Source organism: Alosa sapidissima, chromosome 4 (assembly GCF_018492685.1).
Source record: "Alosa sapidissima isolate fAloSap1 chromosome 4, fAloSap1.pri, whole genome shotgun sequence".
NCBI classification, from domain to species: domain Eukaryota; kingdom Metazoa; phylum Chordata; class Actinopteri; order Clupeiformes; family Clupeidae; genus Alosa; species Alosa sapidissima.
The window spans coordinates 19746943-19770205 of NC_055960.1; the positions used below are offsets into that span (position 1 = coordinate 19746943).

General features: G+C 43.4%; 1 protein-coding gene across 4 annotated transcripts in view; it reads left to right on the forward strand.

The window, feature by feature from the left end:
- The window catches only part of epha8 (eph receptor A8), a 66566-nt gene that overhangs the window by 12055 nt on the left and 31248 nt on the right, over positions 1 to 23263 (forward strand). For all 4 annotated transcript variants that reach the window (XM_042090291.1, XM_042090290.1, XM_042090292.1 and 1 more), the window contains exon 2: positions 4243 to 4307. In XM_042090291.1, the coding sequence (XP_041946225.1) occupies positions 4243 to 4307 (65 nt within the window). The remainder of the gene's footprint in view (positions 1 to 4242; positions 4308 to 23263) is intronic.

Below are 23263 nucleotides of genomic sequence, written 5' to 3' on the forward strand. Positions count from 1 at the left end.
CTTAATTTGGACATATGGACACTCTCTGAGCATGCTCCCCATCCTAGAACTCTCAAAAAGCATGATGTGAAGGTGCAATTAATTATCATTCACCGCTGTAATAAATCATTAATGTGCATTTAAGAGATATACACTTGTCTGATTGAGAGCTCACAATACTCACTTCCATTATTTGTAGATTGAGGAAACATATCTGTATTTTTGGCACAATGTGCAGCAATTTCCTTTTTTTGTTGTTATTGTGGAAAAACCTCGACGACGGCTTCCACGGTGAAGTGACAGTCATTAGAAGTTGATGAAATCATTGGAGGCATCAGACGCAGCTGAGCACAGCTGACTCTGGCTCCACTCACACCCGTGTGTGTGTGTGTGTGTGTGTGTGTGTGTGTGTGTGCGTGCGCACGCATGTGTGTTTTCATTAATGAAGCCTCTTCATGCGCCACCGCTGTCCTCAGCTTCCTGCTGCAGATGAATAATGCAGATCTCTATAGCAGATGTATAGCTTGGGCCGTTTGATAAGGAGATGAAAGGCTGTGCGTTTGCACATGCTGCACACTTTTGTTTGCCACCCCCCCCCCAACCGCCCCTCCCCCACTAGGCATCCTATTGACCAGATCAGCATTGTCAACACGCCATGGAAGTCTTTCACACTATTGATAATGACTTCTGAAATGTGTGTGCAGAGCCCGCCTGGGCACTCCACATCATCTGGGCTCCACCAGGACTCTTTTAGACGGCCTGCCTCTAATTACTGAGCAGTACTGACTGAGTTCAATAAAAGAAACTGAAAGGGAAACTGGGAAAGAAAGCACTGAAAAGCACAACAGATATGTTTTCTTCTCATTCCAAAGGGAGTTTTGGTATTCTGTACTGAAGGAGCTGGAATATTACCCAGTCTTTCGTCCATATGTTACTCTCTGTAGCTGTTCTCTATAGTGCAATGTCAGCTAATCGATCAGGGCTGACATGTTTGGTGAAATGATCCCAATTTGAGATGGAAAACTCATAACTTTGGCTACACAATTGCATTTTATTTGTCTGTGATTATTAATGAGAATGAAAGACGCAGTCACAAAACTAATTTTTCAGTACCTCAGAGGATAGAAGCGTTTCCAATTTATTCGAACTGAGAGAAGAACAAACGGGGGGGGGGGGGGACTCTGTTGCCTTTTCAGATTTATACAGGAGACAAACAGCTGAATGGAACATTTCACAACTTTGCAGCTTATTATATTCTGAAGTGGTGTGTGTGTGTGTGCGCGTGCGTGCATGCATGAGTGCATACGTGCCTGTGTGTGTGTGTGTGTGTGTGTGTGTGTACTACAGAGAGGCCACCTGCCTTTAAGACCCAATGGTCGAACAACAGCAGCAGCAACAGAGACCCCGCAGGCAGCACACTTAACTCCTGGCCCTGGACGGCCGATATTTCAGCCGTGTCACCGGAGAGGCACTGCAGGCGTTCTCCTCCAGTGACCCGCACAGCGGCCCTCCATCACTCCATTCATTTGATACATGTTCCCCCGCGACTGGCCAGAGGACGCAGGGCAGACGCCGAGCCCATTCGGCACGGAGCAAACACACTCTCCAGACAGAGTTGCACAGCTATGGACTGTTCTGTTTCAGTGAGACCAATACTTTGCAGCCCTAATATGAAATAATGTATGTGGTGTTGAGAAGTACTGCTCTTACACAGTACAGTCTCAACAAAGAACACCTCGTTCTACCACCTCTGCAAAACAGCTTTAATAAGGGGAGCTATTATCCTGGGTGACTCATACCACCTCAAATTTTTGAGCTGACTTCAGAAAACTCTCTCACACTCTTTTTTTCTTCACATGTATTGTACACACATACACAACCTATATATGCAACCTACACTGTATATATATATTTCCTAATTTTCTCCACGGGTGAATCACATCTATTGATAGGATCATATCTAGGGGCAAGCAGCACTCCAAAAGACAAGTTCATGCTCTCGGTCCCGATGACTTGTAATATTTACAGGTCTCTGGCCTGACACCAGAATACAGACACCATCTCTGTGTTAAATATCTGTCTACCTCACACTGCAATATTTCATGCCAACCAAATAAGTGTAAGCCGTCTTAAGCCATGCCATCAGCGAAAAGTAGAAGATTTATGAAAGACTGAAAGCTATGAACTTGTATGAAATACAATAGCATATGTAGAACACTTTGTTCAAATGACCTGCAAACAATGGACAATATGCATTTGTATACTGTAACTCCAACTTAATTAAACATGCTTTTTCAAAAACCTAGACATTTAAGTGATGTTGGTTATTTGTCGCGTGTGATCTATGTTGTGGTGATCTATGTACAACTGATTCAACAGTTCTTGGCTGTAAGAACAAAGGGTACAAAATTTTTCTGATCTTGCATCTGAGATTCTAGCGCTTCATCAATTTCATCATGCCGATGGAAGGCGGCTAAGGAGAGTGATCAATACTGAGAACAAGGAGACGAATGGGCAGACTGTGTGAGGCCAGAGAGGAGAGAGGGAGCGAGGGAGGTAGGGAGGGAGGGAGGGAGTGTGAGACACCTGAGGCTTTCTGACCTTATGCCCTCATCTGCAACCTTCTCAAATTAGGAGAGCCATCACCATATGTGCTAATCTTTCCCATTTATTCCTCCCCTCTCACTTTCCACCTCTATCACTGAGCTTCCATCTCTCTCTCTCTCTCTCACTCTCCCACTCTCCTTCCCTCGTTTCCCTACCATCCTCCTGACTGCAGTGAAGAGAGAGTAAGTGAGACCTGAGCATCTGACGTCTGTATACGCAGCTCTCCTGTGTAAACACAAGCACCTTGATGAGTATCTGCATCACAACAAACACTAATGTCCACTAATGAGGGCTGGAGGATGGGGGAGCTAGAGGGGACATCTGTTCCAGTGGCTCTTGATGTTCTTTACTAGCGCGTCTGGGGAACCTCTTGTGGAGAGTTTACTTAAGTCTGTTTCCTCCGTTAGCTGGAGAATTATTAGCAGCTCATTTATACGGCCTGTTCCGTTTACCCCACTGCCCAGAAGCATTGTTTGAGGAGACAGACTGCAAAATTGGATTCTTATGTTTTATTTCCTTTATCACAAAGTGGAGTTGTATCCCCTCACTTGAGATGTGTCTATCATTGCATCATTCATTTTCATACACATATGAAAGGGTTAAATCCACTGTGTCTCATAATGCATGGCATTAATTAGATCAGGTTTCCTGGTTATGTTCCGCCCTGAGAGTGTGGCTCGTGTTTCCTTGTGTTGCGTACTCCTGTCGTTCATCGTATTGTTCCCAGGGATGCCCAGGGTTCCCTCGCCTCATCAACCCACACTGTGTCTTCGTCTTCATCAGGCGTCCGCTGTTAGGCTTAAAGCCAGATGAACAGACTCCTCCTGTTGTGTATGCCAGATGGGCTTTTAACAAAATACACAATAACAATGGCTACTTAAACAACACAGTGATTGAGGAGGATATGGCCTTCAGCTATGATGACAACGGTGGTGGTGATGAATACACTATGCCCGAGTCGCTCGGAAGGGTTTGTCTGCAGGGTGTCTGCTCCCACGGTCACCTTGGCATGGCCCAAAAAAAGCTGGGGTCCTAGTGTTTGACTATCAATAAATAAAGGATGAGTCCCAGCACAGCCTGTCAATGATGAAGTTGGGAATATTTCATCATGCTAAATTTAAGTGCCTCAAGACACAGCAGAGAAGAGACATGGACGTGGACAGCACCATGGGGGCTTCAGCCCGATGATCAATGTCGGCGTCACACTCCGGAGCCAAACGACACATTGATTGGGCTGTGAAGGACTTGAGCGGGGATTGAGAGGCGATTAATCAGACAATTAGAATGTCAACCGTCAGTGGCAGTGGCCGAGGGACACGAGTCAGTCGATCAATGTACCTTTGCATGAGGCAGAGTAAATAAGACGCCATGAAATACTCATGGCCGAAAAGCGCTCAGCTTTTACTGACAAGGGTCTCTGAATGTGCTGCATCAAAGCAGGTGTACTTTTTACCAGTCAACCACATGCTGCTCACAACACTGCAAAAACGATTTGTGATGGGGATTGAGAAGGTTTACAGTTTTGTTTTGTTTTGTTTTACATGTACATTTTTTGTATGTGTAGTATGTTTTCTTTGTTGTTCTTGACCACCTAAGCATGAATGCACCTGACTTTATTCTCAGCCTTGAAAATGTGTTTTCTATCTTCTGTTGCAGTTAATCTCCTCGACACATCACTGATATCAGGAGACTGGGGGTGGCTGACGTACCCATCACATGGGGTAAGACTCTCTCTTCCTGTTTCTTATAAAACATTTTCAAAAGGCAGAACTGTGGAATATGTCCGTTGTTAATTTTTGATCAGGGGTGTTCAGCAGCCGGGGGCAGCCGTGGCCTACTGGTTAGCACTTCGGACTTGTAACTGGAGGGTTGCTGGTTCGAACCCCGACCAGTAGGCTCGACTGAAGTGTCCTGTTGTTGCAGCAGCTCACTGTGCTGGGATTAATGTGTGTTCACCGTGTGCTGAGTGTGTTTCACTAATTCACGGATTGGGATAAATGCAGAGACCAAATTTCCCTCACGGGATCAAAAGAATATACTTATACTTAGCAGGATTCAACATTACAGCTGAGCTTGATAATGGAGTACATTTAAATTATGGTTATGGTTATGGAATTTAGCAGATGCTTTTGTCCAAGGAGAAAATTACTCATGTTTTAAAAAGGCACAGTCGGCAACTTGGTTACAGTTTTGTGAAAGATCTCACATCTTTGCCTTCCATGCAACTTAAGCACTGTGTTAAAGGCATCCCATGCAAGTCTTTTACCTTAATATAACAGCTTCAAAGTCATTTTCATGGTAAACAAACTTGTAATAGAAAGAATTGTGTGCCTAGCATAGCTAGCAGCTCCCCACAGGCGGAGAACTAGCCTTGCAATTTAGCTGTTGCCGCTGTTGATGCCCTGGTGACATCTCACGAAAATCATGAAACATTACCTTTTTAGTATAGCTCTTTGGAGATTGTCTTCGCCAGTTGGTAGTCCTTCGGCTCCAAAACAAATGCACATGTACTGTACCATTGTATTTGGCAAGGTAACATATAAATACTCCCTGACTCTAGAGGGAGTCCTACCTGAAACTTCATTGGATACCTTTAAATGGCTGAGATTGTTTATGCCTAGTCTGTTTATGCATATGAGACACTATGTTTGTTTGCCATTTACAGAGCCAGCACTGAGTTTAAACACCAGCAGGTTGTTTTATGCAAGCACTAGAAGTGTTACGAGCCATCTTTCAACGAGTAGCAAGAGGTTGCACTTCATGACCTCTGGATCTAACAAAGCACATTACTACAATGGCATTGGATTTAAATCAGGTGGTATATCTGAGTTCTCAACAGAATTGGACAAGTGAGACCTATTGAACACAACAGCATGCTGTGGTTAAAGCAGGTCTTACAGTCCTGGCATGAGTGCTTATGTAACACTCCGATCTAATCAACAGAGCTCCCTGAGCCAGCTCCAATGCTTCATCACCTTGCCAGGGGGGGCCTTTAGCTCCTGAAGTATTATCATTTTATAATAGAATTGTACCAAATGACTTTAATAGTTTCAGTAACTACATAGGAGATTGCCTCGTTTAAACCTTAATTCGATGGGGTAAAATAATGCTTTCTCCGACAAAAGACCTGCATTGCTGGGGTTTGTGAGACGCAAAATATGGATGGGAATATGAGTCCGCTGCACACTATCCCCCTCTCTCTCCCCCCTCTCTGGGTTGTCACTTTGACACATTATTCACTACTGGTTTCAGCAGCAGCAGGAGAGGAAAAAAAAAACAGCAGGAAAAGTGGAGAGAGAAAAGAGAGAGAGGGGTTGGGGGGGAGGGGGGAGGGGCAGAGCTGTTGTCTGTTTTGCAATGCCGGGGATAAATTAGCATATTCTAATGGAGAAACTAATGCATGGGGTAGTGAATTAGCAGAACATAAAGTGATCTAAGCGCTGAACTGTCACAATTAGCGGGCGGCGGCTGTCAGCGGTGACGGCAGCGTATTCCCACCCCGGCGAGAGGCGCCTTCGTGCCGGGCAACAATTACCCGCTCTCATCGGAGCGCTGATGTAACGGTCAGCCCGCAGGCCTACTAGCACCTGCCACGGGGGGCCAGCAGCACCTAAATAAAATTGTTGGATGGAGGGGCCCCAATCGGAAGCCACAGGGAATGTTCTCAGCCCAACCTTGAAGGATGCTGGAGGTGGCCAAAGCTGGTGGAAATTGCATGTGATTGCCAGTGTTTTCATGAGGCTGCAGACCTCTTGTCCTTTTGACGAAGTCACTGGCAACATCCACTGTTGTAGAGGGAGTGGCAAAGCAGTGGGTGGGCTCGTGTGGAGAGGAGAAAAAACACACATCTTTCAAGTAAAATCTTTTCCCTCTAAGTCAGTAACAACAGGACAGATCCTGGATGACCTGTCTCTTGGGAATAGTCAAAGTGTTTTCCTGCAAGCGCCTGTGAAACCCTTAGCTGCTTTGAGGATGCTAATTAACTATTGACAGTGGTGTAGAAGATGGTTATCTCAACTACAAGCTTGAAAGGCAGCACAAGGCGCAGCTCAGTAGCAGTAACTATTTTTTGGACCAGGATAATTTCCTGTGTAAGAAAACAGCTCTCCTTCTAAGTGGGCTTGGATTATGCCTACAGTCTCCCTTTTTTAAACTTGACTCAACTTAACAATTAGCGCTAGCAAAGCGGTCATATAGGGATTGTCAAAGTTTTTTTTTTTTTTTCCCCCATCATCTACTTCCTGAATTTTTGGTCAACGATACCCGGGACACCGAAACACCGGGACAGATGAAATTTGGTGGGTATGTAAGCCCCACTAGACTTTTACAGAAAAATTTTGTTGTTTGGTCCCCAGGGGCCACTCCCCGTGCTGGGCCCCCCGAAACCCAAAAAATGCAGTTTTTCCTAAATAACTACCTGAACCGTGGCACTGAGGATGAAGAATTTTTTATGGTAAGTTGGTCTCAAGGGCCTACATAAACCTAGCCCATAATCACTCATTTGCGATTTGCACCCCCCAAGTAAAAAATGAAAATGCAATATCATTGTTCTTTAATCGCCCATATCTTCAGTTAAGATGTTCAGAACTGCACCCAATTTTATGTGTATGATTAACCCGACATTCTCTGGGGGTATGCCAAGTTTTGTAGAATTTCATCCATGGGGGGGGGGGGGGGGGTCTAAAAAAAATAAGTTATGTGTACGAAGCATCCTAAACAGGCAGGGACATTTCTGCTTGCTAAATAGGTTTTTCTGCTGTTGATTCGCTCACAGTCCTTGGTGGCCCTGTCAGTGCTTTGTAAAATGTTGCATTAAGACCACAAGTCTCAAAAAGCATCTGCTAACGTTCCTTCTAGCTATTCAATTCTCTTCAAAGTAAAGTTCGAAGTAAAGTAGGCTAAATAGGGCTGAGACGACATAATTGACTACATAAATTCGGCAAAGTGTAGATTTATTAAAAAAAATTAAGTTATGTGTACATTTAGTGACTGTACACTTATTGGCCTGTAGATGGTGGGTTTGAGCGAAGGGTTGCTGGAAGAGGATATTGTCTCGCACGCACCCTTTCTCGCAAACACACATACATACATCAACACACACATACACATGCACACATACACACACACACGCATGCACACACACACACTCACACACACGCATGCACACACACTCACATCCACAGGCACAGACACACGCATCCACATACACAGACACACACAAACACACACACACACACACATGTACGCACGCACACATACACACACAGACAGAAACACACACATCCACATACATACAGACACGCACACACACAAACACACACACAAGCACGCACACATATACACACGCACACACACACAGGCACGCACATACTATCGGTATCGGCAATACATAATACATCGGCCGATACATAATTACAAATTCAGTAGGATTAACCCTTAGAACCCGATTGACGCAAAGTGCGTTAAAAAACACACCCTTTCTTCTCTGTTACATTGCTCCGGAACCGTTCATCGCAGTGAGATGAAACCTTTATTGCGTGACAGAGCAGAAGTGGGGCTTTCCAACGAGATCACACACTTGTCTGTGCGATCAAGTATGAAAATAAAAACAAATCATGAAATTAAATCAAATTGCATCATATTTACAGCCTATACTTCTCTGCGTTCACCTGCGCACCCATCACTCTCGTTTGAATTACTTGCGAACCCGTGATGGCAAGCATATCAGATGAAAGAGGAGACACGGGGCTATTCATTGGTATCATGTATATCGATCCTTCTGGCTTATAAAAACAGACGAAATGACTGCAAAATAATAACGTCATGTACACAAACCAACTCTGCACTCCCATTACTCTCGTTTGAATTACCCGGGACCCATGATCGGATAGATATGCCACGCATGTCAGATGAAAGAGGAGACACAGAGCTATCATTTGATACCAAGTACATCCTTCTGGGTTATAAAACAGACGAAGTGACAGCAAAATAATAACTTCATATAGCTGGACTTACCCCACGTTTTTGTCTGTTTTTGTGGCAAAGCATGTTTATAATCCAACGCTATCGTGTGTTTCTCTATGGCAAAGCATGTTCATAATCCGGTTTTGAGATCCTAGCAAATTCCTGCATGGCATCCAATTCAAGGCTTACATTGCATTCCAATTTGTTCAACAAAGAAACACCTTTTTTGCCTTTACTTTGTTTATGGCAATCTTTTATGCAGTATAAAGTTGAGAATCATTATGAGTGCATACACACACAGGCTAACACGCAAACTCGGGTCAAGTCAGGTCAGATCAGTTCGTGTCACAGATATGGAGTGCAGAAAGGTCATTTTTCATCACTAAATAAAAAATGGCATTTATTTCCGTAAATCACACATCACATATTTCTGTAAATTACTCAGCCCCAGAGTATCCCTCTAACATGGCAATTATATTGCCAGATTCAGGACAGTCTGCCCTACACACAAATGAAATGCATGTATAGCTATGAGCTTGCTGTGGTGAGATACATGACAAAATATAAGAATTTTTATAATACGCTTTTTGTATTTTAATTCTTTAAAAATCAAAATAAAATCAATGCCAGTACTAATACATGAACTGATGCAGATCTGGATAGCCTAGACTCTGCTGAAAAAAAACAATATATAATATGTGTGTGTGGCACTTACAATGACCATAATAAATCCTTATGAATAAAGGTAGTGAAAATGTCCTAAAAACAGCTTAGGGTTCTAAGGGTTAAAGGGAAACCAAATATTCATCATCATTTGGCTGCATTTCCAGTATTGCCGTTATGTAGTAGTTTGTCCACCAGATGGTGCATCGTTGCAGCGAGACGCAGACGGCTCTGGCAAGACGTAACTTTGTTGGAAGTTAATCTAAAGTGGATTGGAAAGACAATAAACGCTTCCTACAAGAACAATATTGTAGTTTACCGCAGAGAACGTCTAATAAGGGTAGGATGATTTTCACATGAAATGTAATTCCCATTTCTTTTTGAAGCCGAAATAAATCTGAGAATGTTTATCAAGCTTGGTTTTTACTGCAGGTAGGCTACGCTAATCTTATACAATAGCCTGGGACCTAGGTAAAATAATGTTACCATTAGCATTGGTTGAGTGATAATATAATATGATTATTGGTGTATTTGTAGAAAACCATAAATGCGGTTGCCAAGCAAATTGATAACAGCGCTAACCCAATGGTTTTCTAATGGAAAATATACCTGAAAGATAATCTGTCTATGAAGCATCCTAAACAGGCTGGGACATTTCTGCTTGCTAAATAGGTTTTTCTGCTGTTGATTCGCTCACAGTCCTTGGTGGCCCTGTCAGTGCTTTGTAAAATGTTGCATTAACCACAAGTCTCAAAAAGCATCTGCTAACGTTCCTTCCCAAACACCCACTAGCTACTCAATCCTCTTCAAAGTAAAGTTCAAAGTAAAGTAGGCTAACTAGGGCTGAGACGACGTAATTGACTACATAAATTCGGCAAAGTGAATCATTTGTGTCAACTCGTCACAATGTAGATTTATTAACTCACCCGTGATGATCAGGGCTGTACCTGTTGCACGTTCTACAAAAATCATTCTGTGAGATGGATGATTTATCAACGTTACTTCTGATACAGTTTTGTCTATGGCTATACATGCGTCAGACTGAGACGCTTGTTTGTTTGTTTGAACTGCGTGTTTAGGGTGTGAGAGGGGAATCGATGTGCTTGATTCCAGCTTGGTAGTTGTAGCCTATGCGATTAAAAAGCATGTGCGTGTGAAGTATCCAAACAATGATAACACTTTCATTATGACTGCTTTAGCCACAGACCTTCAGCTACTGTACAATGGGTCCCATTTTGAAGTGGCCACTTCATTTGCACTTTCTGTGATTCACACAGCTGTGTGAAATGCATTACAACTTTTCGCCAAGAGGTGGCAGCTTAAGTCCGCTTGATACTGTAAGCCAGGGGTTTTTAACCAGTGGTCCGCAGCCCACTTGTGGTCCATGAGGACATTGCTGGTGGTCCCTGACCATCCTGGATTCAGTAGTTGCAATGTGGGAATCAGTATTTCTATTCAGTGGTGGTCCTGTCGTTAGTCAGAATGGTGGTCCCTGGTTCACAATCAGTTGAAAATACCAGCTGTAAGCCATTGGTTCCCAAAGGAGATTTTATTTGGGTCGCCAGCATAGCTTAGTGACAATTTATGTTGTGTATTAGGCCCAGTTTATAGGGCTTAGGAAAGCTAACAGCTTTCTAGGATCTAGTTTGTTAACAGTCACTGTTTTGTCATAACTCCCTCTATACATTTTGCATTTAGAATTAAGCTCTGGTATAGACTATTGGTATTTAATTTGACAATAAAGTTGAATATCATATGAACTAAAGATACAATCTTGCTTATGTAGAAGAAGAAACATTTACAAAAATCCATGGCATGACCTCTCTTCTTGATAGCTGTTGAAAACTGCATGGAAATGACAGGGATTGTTTTGTTTAATAATAAATACATTATGCTGCCTTCTGCTTTTCCCAAAAACAATGTAGCCTACAGGTGTACCTTTCATCAGTCCAGTTGCAATGGATGTACTTGGGATTGTTTAGAGATTTTAATGGTTTTATAACAATGCTACAATTTTTTTGGCAAGGGCTACACATCTATTCACCTTTGCAGCGCCAGTAGGCTACTTTCTGTGCGGCCCGCAAACACACATGCCAAACAAGCATACACAAAAGTTTCAAGAGTGGGGTATGGAGTAGAAGATGGGGACAAATTGATTAATGTGATTTATTTTCGCGGAATGGATGTACAGGACTGAGCGGCAGTCATATTTTGTACCGCTATGCGGTACATCTAGTTTTATTTTATTTACTTATTATTATTTTTCTTATTTTTTTTTTTGGGGGGGGGGGGGGGGGCGTGATTTTGAGCATTTTCATGATATCACCTTGCTCAGAGCTGCAATTTGTTTTGCTTTATAAATGAGCCTCATTAAAGGGCAGACTTTTCCAAAACACATCCCATTAGAGTTGTTTTCTTAAAAGTGCTTCTTGCTGATTTGTTGTCTTACACATTTAATATGAGCTGTGTCTGACCTTGTATTTTTTTTCTAAATATTCACAGTATCTCTATTATTTACAGTTTTGAGTAGATTTAGCAAGTAAATATAGCTTCTTATTTGGAGCAGTGTGACCACTTTCCTGCTGTTTTGGTGAACTTCTTCACTCACTTTTACATATCGCATCATTAGCGTCTTGCACTTGTGGAATTTTAAACATGTTTTCTGTTTGTGTACAGACCAGCTGCAAATTGTATTTGGGTAGAAAGTAGGTGAGCTGTTGCAGCATGCCATTAAGAATGAAAACGGTGTGAAATATGTAAGGAAATGCAAAGAGCTCAACGGTGCCCATAGATGTCAACATAACATGTGGGTAACACAATCATTTCCCCAGCAGGACTTGCCAGAGGAAATATTGTCTAAATCTTTCCATCGCTCACGCTACATTTGCTCAGCAAAGCTGGAGCGTTTCAGGCATTGTCTTCGGACAGTGATGGACGAGCCCATTTGCTGCAGGAGAGTTTTACGGATCTTTGGGATATTGACAGGCTATCACAGATGACTTTGCTATCTGCATGTCTGTGTCCGTGGTTGCCATGCAGGACTCTGGTGTGCTTCACTGTCATTGGCCGGGAGGAAAAGCTTGTACCTTTTTTTTCAGTGTTGTACTAATTGCGTTGTACCAAAGTCACCCGCCGAATGTCCTGCAAAATTAATAAATAAGAAAATAAAAAATAGCTGTGCACAAACTGTACATGTGCTAGGTGGACGGTGTGCCCTGGATTCGCGCCTCTCTCTCATCTCTTACCACTGCCCTCAACACACACACACACACACACACACACACACACATACACACACACACACTTTCACACATACGCCATCACACTCTACCCTGTCTCACCCTTCCTTAGCTTGGGCTGGCTCTTTTGTCTCTCTCTCTTATTCAGGCCGTCCTGGCTGAGCCTCTGTGCCTGAGAGGGGCGCAGGGCAGATGAGACGCTGAAAAAGCCCCAGGTCTGAACAGGCTGGGCAGGCGTCGCGAGTGAATAGATTAAGGGGGCCTTCAGCCCTGCTTACGCTCTCAACAGCGCAAGGGCCACTCCTCTCAACGAGGACTTTTCATTTTGCTGCATGGGCACTTTTACTTAATCGCTTCGTTGTTATTTATTTGTGTGTGTGAGTGTGTGTGTGCGTGTGTGTGCGTGTGTGTGCATGTGTTTTTTTAACATGCACTTGGCATTTTCCATTACCGGAAAACTTCCTTTTGAATGCAGTGTGTGATTTTTAGAAATGTGTGCTCTGCCACACAATAAGTCTGACTGCGGGGGGAGAAAAAAAATGGCAGACGCAGTAAAAGATTTCTTGGCAGAAATATTCGCAGCCTCAGTTTGACGTTTCGATTTTTATTTCATTTCACTCGAGTGTTTTCCTCTTTGTGAGTTGTTTAGTGAGTGTTTGATGCTGTTTGTGTGTGTGTGAGTGTGTGTGTGTGTGTGTGTGAGAGAGAGAAAGGGAGAGTAATCGAGAGAGAGAAAGAGAGTGTGTGTTGTGTGGACATATGTTTGTCTGTGTGTATGTGAGTGTGTGTGTGTGTGTGTGTGTGAGAGAGAGAGGGAGTGCATGTGTTGTGTGGACATAATGTGTATGTGTGTGTATGTGTGTGTCCGTAATCTTATGTGTAGGCCGAGGTGTGTATGTACCTGCATGTGTGTGCTTCCGCACCCTTAGATATGAAACAATTCCAATAAAGTGAAAGTGTGAGTGTGTGTCCCCTGAGTCCTTCCAATAATAATGTAGTTTGTGAGTACAACTTCAGGTAGTACGGACACAAAATCCAAATCACTCCTGATGCTTCACACGCTAGCACACAGAGAAGAGGAGCTGTTTTATTTGAATCTAATGTAATAGCTGGGTGTGGGTGACCCCTGGTAGTGCATGCTATTAATGAAATATACAAGGACTAGGTACATTATTAAGTAATAATGCACGAGTGAGAGTGGGGTTGGTAAGGATATACCCATGGCTGTTGTTCAGCAGTAGACAGGAAGCAGGAGGTCGAGTACCGTAGGTAACCACAGCCGTGGGTATATCCTAACCCCATAATCATGATTGAGTGTCATATGGCTTTATGCAACATTTTACTACCAATTAATTACATGTGCTTTCTATCATTTATTTAGATTTTTGTTCATTTATCCTCTGCCCCAAAAAACAGTTCCTTAGTCAATTTTGTCTCCTGTTACCAAGTAGCCCAGCATATCACTCAGCTAAGTTCAGTGAGTGAAGCTACTGTATGTGCATGTGCACGCAATACTTCCTTGTCTCTACTGTATGTCAAATGCTAAATATAACTTTCACCCTACTCCATTTATGCCATGTCCTCACTCAATCACATGTAACATTACGAAATCGCTGCTCTCTCGTTTTGAATTATAAAATGTTCACATCGGAATGATTATTAGCGGTAAACAGTCCAAGTGGGGATATCCTGGAATGTCTATCGTCCAATCAGAAATGAATAAATAGTTTGATCAGTCCTAACTGTTGTATAATGATACGTGGACAGGTAGATGGACTGTGTGGATTTCATACTTAAAGGTGCGATTTGTAGGATTGTTACCGAACGTTCTGTAGGCCAAAATCAAAACACTGGTGAACGTTCTCAAGACTACCAGACGCGAGCCTCTTCTGGGTTGCCAGATGTAATGAAGACTTAGCTAACTTTAGTTGACCTGCAGCGCTTTAACGTTTCTCCAACCATGACCCAGCTACACATTAAGGAAACAATGAAAACAAAAAATACCTCTCTAACCAACGTAACATATTTAGCTGAAGTCAGCGATGCAGATGAAGTTTAGCCTAGGCTACCTGTTGTGGAGAAATATGGCCAGCTCTGCGTCAGACTTGATATTCTTCGTTTGACGAAGACGTCACCATATCAGGAAGCTCCTCCGATGTCCACTTAATTTGTTTCTTGTTTTAATTTTGTAAATTTGCCTGCCTCTCGTAGGCGTTCATGACTAGCCTACAACTGACAGCTGATGACAGTTGGCCTTTGGTAATTTGGCAACCCAAATAGGAGGACGTGCTAGCCCATTATTAATACGCTATTCTAGAATGAATCGTTCAAAACATAAACGAAAATTCCAAGAGATTCCGCCCCGTAACTCATTTTTTTCATGGGTTTTACGGGGTTTTTCGGGTTAGAGTAATGTTGTCAAATAAGCCATTACATCAATTCATCGTGTTTCCTTACTCTCTGACAACATATGGTGATCATTTTCTGAATGGTTACAGTTTATTTTCCATTATTTCCTACATACTGGATCTTTAATCACAGACAGACTCTGTTGCCTGTTTATTTTTTCATTTCTTTCTTACCAGTGCAGTCCTTACCAGTTAATTTCATAACAGACTGCTCTGTTGTGTTCAACCTCCACAGTGACAGAGGAGGGTCACGCGTATCCTCTGCTCACTGTGTTTCCCAGAAATAAATACCACCTGGTCAGCACCTTGACCAGAATACAAAGGTCCCCATGGCAGTGGCAGTCAAATGATACCTTTTTGGCTTTCTGCCCACAAACACCCGAAATTACTCTTACATGAAACCTCAGTTGAACTGAGAACCTAGCCACCACTGACAAAGGTCGAAGTGTAGGTGTTTCCCAACATGCACCCTAAGCACTCATACACTGCATATGTTTCTCAAACCATCTACGTCTTCATCCTGCAATTAGTCATACATTAGTTCCTTTGTTGCACTGCTACTGCAGATGGTGGTGAAGACAGAGATCTGATAGAGCCTGACTAGCCTTCCTCTTGGTCCCCTGTTGGTGTTTAGGAGCTGAGCTGAGGAGCAGCGAGTTGATGGGGTGCCGTCACTGCTCACATTTGTCCCCGGTCTCGGCTGATAAAGGGCTTCCGTCGAGATTAGTGTCAGACCTACATGTTCACTGGGCCGTTTCATTGATCTGATTCCATGACATTACGGCAGAGCGAGAGAACAAAAAAAAACCAACGACAAAACAAAACAAACAAAAAAAAAAAAGCGCAGGTGACCTGTTGGCCTTCAAAGGCTGCCAGCGGAGATAAATAGCTGCTCTGGAGTCAGGGGCCTGTGTATTCGAGCCCCGTGGAGTCCACAAGGTAGCTCAACCGTGAGATCTCAAACGTCGCTCGCGAGGCCAAACTAATTGAGGCGTGCGTGAGGCCACAGCTGGCTGCGAGGCGTCGGACGGTGAAGGAGCAACTGAGTGAAAGGATGAGTGAGTGCGCCTGTAAGTGTAAGTGAATGGCAGAAGGAGAAGGGACGGCAGTGGGCTAACTTCACATGGACTCGAGTAGCTTTGTGCCCACACAGTGATGTGGATGTGGTTGAGAGAGAGAGAGAGAGATCATTGCTAGAGATGATAGTAATGTGGGAAAATGGCCATTGTTTGTCTGTGCTGGTGTATGATGTGCGTGTGTGTGTGTGCGCGTGTGTGTTTTGTGAGGGGTGCGGGGTGTTTGATTATTGGGGTTGGGATTTAACTGGGTGGGAGTGACACCCAGATCTACACACAAATGTGTGTTTATGTGTGTACATAAACACAGACACACACACACACACACACACACAATCTCCATGATCTGATAACAGCACCAGTTCTGCCGTTATGTACCTGCTAATGTTGTTTTATAAAGCTATAATGCTCCTGGACCTGCCTGCAGATGAGCAGCTATATAGCTAATGTAGCAATCTATTTCCTCCTGATGGTGCAGATGCCTGCCTCATCTGGTGTGGGGCCATGAGCTCCAACAAAACACTCATCTTAAGTTCCAGCGCAGGTCATCATCGGCCTTTGTGCTCCTCAATGTGCTCCTCCTCCTGTGCTTTCTCAATGAGGAGGAGCCCACACTCAGCAGGGAGAGCAGGTGGAAGTTAAGGGGAGCCCCCATGGCTAACCCCTGCCTTCCCCTCTCATCCCGGCCCTCCTCTCCTCGCCTCCTCCTCTTCCTCATTTACCCGTCATCCTCCTCTGGGTGCTCATCATCGTGAGGCTGTCAGACGGAGCCCTGACAGCCCCTATCGGAAGACTTCATTATCTTCCTGTCTGCCTTGTGCCTCGCTCCCTTTTTCCCCCCAACCAAGCTCATCTGCCATGACAACTTCATTCTGTCCTGCATCGCCCGCCACCCCCCCCCCCCCCCCCCCACCACACCCCTCACCCCCGCTCTCTTCACATCGATCGCGCTGACAAGACAGGTGGAGGCTGATGACAAATGCATTTAGGAGGGGGGAAGATGATGGGGGATGATCCCGCCAGCGTCCCGACCTCCCGCCTGCCTCGCCACTCCGCCACAACATCATCCAAATGTCCATATACAACCTCCTTCTCACCCACTCCCCACACATACACACACATACACACACACACACACACACACCCATCACATTGATCTCATCACCTGCCGAGTCCACATCATCGCTCCCGCCAATCAAAATCTCCCCCAATAAGACTGAGCAGGTGTGTGGTTGTCAACCTAAACAGAGCCCAGGATGGATTGACACTGGGTGATTATTATAACACAATGGTGGGACTCGGATTTGCCTCCATTCGCCCAGATTGCCAAGGCCAGGGGAGCCAAACCCAGGAGCTCAGAAGAAATAGCTACTCAGTGATGGAGAGAACAGAGAAGAATGGGAAACAGCTGGAGATTGTTAGATGGAGTCAGAGAGAGAGAGAGAGAAGAAGAAAAGATTACCAGCATCTGTTGGTACTCTGGGCACTCCCACCCTGGAGGCGTTGTTGGCTGCATGAGTCTTCATGGACCACTAGCTCTCTTTATTCCAGCAATGACTAAGCAAATATAATTGAAAAACACACCGGCCCCCTTGAAAAAAAAAGCAAATAAAAAATAAACAAACAAACAAACCCAGACCGCCTATTTGTCTCGCCAGCACCACCATTAGCTAATCGAGGCGAGTGAGAGTTCCTTTATGAGGTATTAAGCGCAGTAGTTTCTATTCCATCTTCTCCTCCTCTTCTCTGCCTCCTTCTCTCCTCCTCTCTGCGTGAGTAAACATGACCTTTTCCTAATGCGGGGGTTGATGGAGGGGGAGGAGGTGATGTGAGGAGGCACGGCAGGTGTGAGATGGCCAGCTGGCGCTGGGCAACATCACTCACACGGGCCTCGTCCCCGCTGCCGGGAGAGACAGGGATGGATTACTGCACGGGCCTATCGGGCCCAGGCCCAGGGGCCCAAGAGGGTCAGGGGGCTCTGAAGCCCAAGCCTTTGCATGGAACCATTGCCTCAATATCAACAAATCAGGATGTAGGCTATGAATCTGATTGAATTTAGTATTGGCCATCCCCAAAATACACCAGCATACAGGAAACCACATCAAACAAATTACAAATATTAATTAAAACAAATTAAAAATAAAATTAAAAAACAAATTAATACATCTGGGCCCAGGGGCCCGAAAGTTCATAATCCGCCCATGGGGAGAGAAGGGCTCAGGCGCCCCCAACGAACGCAAGGTTAGTGAAGGAGGATGGGAGGCAAGGCAAACAGAGCAGTCAGTCAATCTGTGGAATGGTGGAGAAGTGGCGAGCGACTGACCAGCTGTGACCGTACATGACCGTACATGAAGTCTCCATGTCAGATTTTTCCAGAACTACAGTATGTGCAGACGGTTCATGGCAATGTGCTATAAAATTACACTATTTTATCATTTTACTCAGTTATCAGTTAGTATTTTTCATTAAAAATTGCCAGCAGAGAAACCATTAACAGAAGTAATTAGAACAAGGACATTTATGTTAACTCCCATAATGCTGTTGTTTTCATTACCCATTATTATTCTAAGGTGCTCGTAAAAATATATGGGTTCTGCCCCTGTAAAATTATTATATGCGTTTCTCCCTAGCACGTATCTGCAAGTCTGCCTGTATTATCAGCCATTTTTCCTCCATCAGAACAATATTTTGACCAACTGTAGTTTACAGTACATCAGCAATTTCACTTATGTGGGTTATGCTAATTAAATTTGATTTAAATCTCCATTAAAAAAAATTTGGTGTCATTGGTTGAAGAAAGACATTAGTTTATTATTGTAGTCTATAAAAACCTTAAGAATTTTTTATTATACATTCATATTGTTTCATTATATATTCATAATACACTGGTGTATTATCAGCTATACTCCACAGAATGCATAATTTAAAGCTACATCATATCTCAGCTGAAGTTGTGCATGGATTTCAGACTGGAAATTGTGAATATAAATGAGACCAATGTCTTGAGCTGCCAATCAGAAAATTAAACACACACACACACAATATGCCAGCTGTTGAGGAAGTTAGGTGAGAATCTATTGAATCCACTTCATCTGATGTTGTATGGAAAAAGCTCAGGAGACCTTTCTCTATCTTTCTCAAGGGAAGATATATTATGGTCTATTCCTCTAATGGGTCTGATAGGTTTGATTTGCTAACTGCATACAATATTAACTGTGTGATTTCTCATCTATTTATCATCTAGGAATTCCACCCTAACATTCTGTTATTTAGTAATCAATGAAAAACACAAATTATGAAAGCACACATGGGCACAGAAATTAGATGATAATGAATAAATTATATAAAATGAATTTTTTATATCAAATGAAATAAATAAATTAGAATAATAACATATTTTTAGAAAAGTCAGTTCTGTCCCGAAACTTGTCAAGCTTCAAGTTCTCTGTGATGTAACTTATCTTTAAAAAAAAAACTTATCTCTTCTTATCTCTAAAAATAACATGAAGTCATGTCCTTGAGCCAGTATGAAATTACTATACACCATTTGTTGCACCAATGTCTGTCTCACCTACACAAGTAATGTTAGATATCTAAGCCCAAGATCTTGGCACCACCTGATTCATCAGGAAGGAGACGCCACCATAGGGTCAGCAGCTCAAGTGCCACATGAGTAATGTGCACTTGCAAGGACATCTCAAACCACCTTACATGTGTCCCGCACTGCTCTTTGCCTGGAGGACAGAGTATTTAGTGGATCAGGTGGAAGAGGCCATTACTTGACTCAACTCAACAGATGCCTGCATACTGTAGGCAGTCATCAAACTGCCCCCCCCCCCCCCCCACCCGCCCACACCACCACCACCACACACACCATGTGTTCACCTTGAGGAGCAGAATGAATTGGCTGAGAAGAGTCAGCATCCAAACAAGAGGTTAAAGGGGAATCCTGGCAATTTTTCACATAGATCTCTGTTTCTTGAGATCACCGAGTACTGTCAGCACGGTCGGAAAAAACAGCCAACAGCAAAATCAGCCAGGCAGCTACAGCGCTACACTCTGGGGGCATGATCATGGGGGCTCATGAACATGCCCCCAGAGTGTTGCACTGTAGCTGCCTGGAAGCTCTAGCTGGTGGCTGCAGCAACTCAAACTAGATAAAACTGATTGTCGTGACCTCGAGAAATGGAAATCTATGTGAAAAATCAGTACAGTATACACACACACACACACACACAAACACACACACTCAAACCCACTTGCCTTAGCCACAGTGAATACACACAAACACAAAGAACACATACACATAATCTCGGAAGTTCTTTACTTAATAAATCAGTAATAAGAGGTAATATGAGGTAATTTTAAAGTAGATACACTTATCGTAACAACACAACCCACAAATTACTTCATAGTTTCTAAGTTGTTTCAAAACAATAATCCACTTTGTTGTGGTAATAAGTAGGGGATAATGGACGACACGGTGGTCTGTTCAGTATAGTATAGTATAAGTATATATACTCTTTTGATCCCATGAGGGAAATTTGGTCTCTGCATTTATCCCAATCCGTGAATTAGTGAAACACACACAGCACACAGCTCACTGCTCGGGGAACAGTGAGGGGTTAGGCAGACATCCCAACTTGCAAAAAGTCATTTCAGGGAGGCATCACGAAGCCCCCCCCCCCCCCCCAAAAAAAAAAAAAAAAACTATACAATAATGTCAGTACAACAAATAAGGAAGGCCTATAGATAGAAATTGTGAAAATAAAATATGTAGATTTTGGTAGTTTGGTCTTTTCATGTAGCCTTGGCAACTAGCCATCTAGTAGGCTATAGGCCTGAATAATATGCACATGAATTGACACTTGTTAAACTCACCTCAACATGTCTTTTGCAATCATTTAACCCGCTATGGGCAATGCTAAAGTCACTGTTTACAAACAGTGCAGCGTGCAAGACTAGGTCCATCATTATGTTTTACTCTTATGAGACAAGGGTAGCCTACACTTTGAAATTGGTCTTACATTTGCCTTTTTTTTGAGGCACTGACTCTACCATGACGCTCCTGTTTCTACTGAACTGATTAATTAAGTTCGGGAGAAAAGACATAAAACCCCTCCTACACTGAAAACTGATTGGTTGATTTAGCGAAACAGGCCAATCAGGATGCTCTCTGTCTTGGATGCGCTCAGACACACACGCACCACCCCTCTCTCTCTCTCCCCTCGTGTGCGCGCTACACTCAGATGCACACGCGCTCTTGATCACTCACTCTAGATTCCGGGAGATTTTATCTAATTTGCGGGCGTCAGGGAGCCGCTATCAATATGCAGGAGACTCCCGGAACTTCCGGGAGACTTGGGATGTCTGGGTTAGGTGCCTTGCTCAAGGGCACTTCAGCCGTGGCCCACTGGTCGGGGCCCGAACCGGCAACCCTCCGGTTACAAGTCCAGAGTGCTAACCAGTGGGCCACAGCTGCCCCGACACAGAAGTTAATGCACGGTCGAGGTTGTAAAACGGCCCCGACGCGAACAGACCACCGTGGAGTCCATTATCCCGCTTATTCCACTGTTTCCACTTGCATTGTGTTCATTTCCTGTTAAATTGTAACGTTTTAATCGCTAAAACTGTCTTGTTTGTAGAACTAATTTCTTCCGACACATATCAACTAATTTCTAAGTAACAACTGACTGGGAGTTAACATCGAATTTCTTTGTTGTAATGAGATCTAATGAGGTTTCAAATGTAGGCTAGTAATTCAACAGCAATACAGCTAAGGACATAACTGAGATCATAAAATGGCACTGGATGCACACTGACTACACAGCTAACTTTTATCCATGCTATGCAGACCTGAACTCCTATTCCATAAAACACAAACAGTACAGATACGCTAAAACAGCCACAAAAACAAAGCATTTGTTCAATTTGCTGCCCATCCTCTTACACAGGTGTTATCATTGAACCAAAGAACATTGTGGTGTGACAAAGACAGACACTTGTGTCCAAATAAAAATCCTATCAACATTCACATTGTAAAGTTGGGTTTCCATTAGAGGAATTCGGGGGTAGGTTTACGGGGTCTTGGCCATTTGCATGAGTTTTCATTACCGGAGCTGCCCCGTGAAGGCGATATCTAGGGCCCGAAACAATACCTACCTCAGGATAGGTAGGCCTACTTCAGTGCGGCCCCAAAAAACTCAAAAACTCTCGCTGCGGCCTGGAGGAAAGAGAGTTGGACATCTACATCCAAATGTCACATCATTATGCCCCGCCCACTCCCGTCATCTTAAAGCCGGTGTTATACGGTAACTGGCTTTCATGTTAACTGGCTGGACTGTTTACTTTGCCTCTGGAGTTAACGTAACCGCCCCCTTCTTTTGCAGATGTGTTCAGCTGATGATTTAGCCTCCGATACCTGGTCACAGATTCGTCTGTTTAACTCAAGTTCAAATAGAAATGTTTGTGATGGTCCACTTTGTTGTTTAATAAAGTTTTACAACACGATGTGTCGGCGTTGGAAGTGTCAGGTGGTCTGTAGTAGGCTAGGCTGCTGGACCATGAATATGCCACCAAATAAATAAAAACTAAATGAACTCCACGTGGGTCTCGAACCGCTACTAGCCTATATTAAATTGCTATTTGATATCCCGACATCAACCTAACTAACCAGGGGGATATTCCATCAACCTCGCTAATGAAGGCGGTGCTTAACAGAAATAGCCTGGCTTGAACTAGCGTACACTTTCACTTGGGGCTGAAGCCGTTCCATTAACTCAAGTTAGCGACATCTTGGCCTCGTTTATTCAAGCGAGGTTTAGTTCAGCTTCATCTCTGCTCGTGCACGAGGTAGAACAGTAGACCAAAACAGTAGATTGACGAAAAGAGGATATCGTAAAATTAAGACAAAACTAGACGATTTCTGTTCGATTTGGCAAGCGCCATCTACAGGATTTTCATCGAAAGTCATCAAATTTAACATCGAGAGAAAAAAATAGATTGCCTACAGAAATTGGAGAATAATGAAAGCATACATTTAAAACAGCAATGGTATGGTTTGAAATCAATTGCGAGTTTGATTGGCTTCACTCTTGAACACATAGTCTATACAGTCTATGCTTGAACAAAACGAGTGAATGAATAAATAGCCTAGTATAAACTCAAAAACAACTTATGGATATGCATATGGATATTCAAAACTATCTATAGCTTACGTTCTTAGATTAAAAGTGTTCGCTCCAAATTATTGTATAGGTGTAGGTGGTCATAAAATAAATACATATCAACATAATAGCCTATAGCCACATGAAGCAGTTTTAATTAT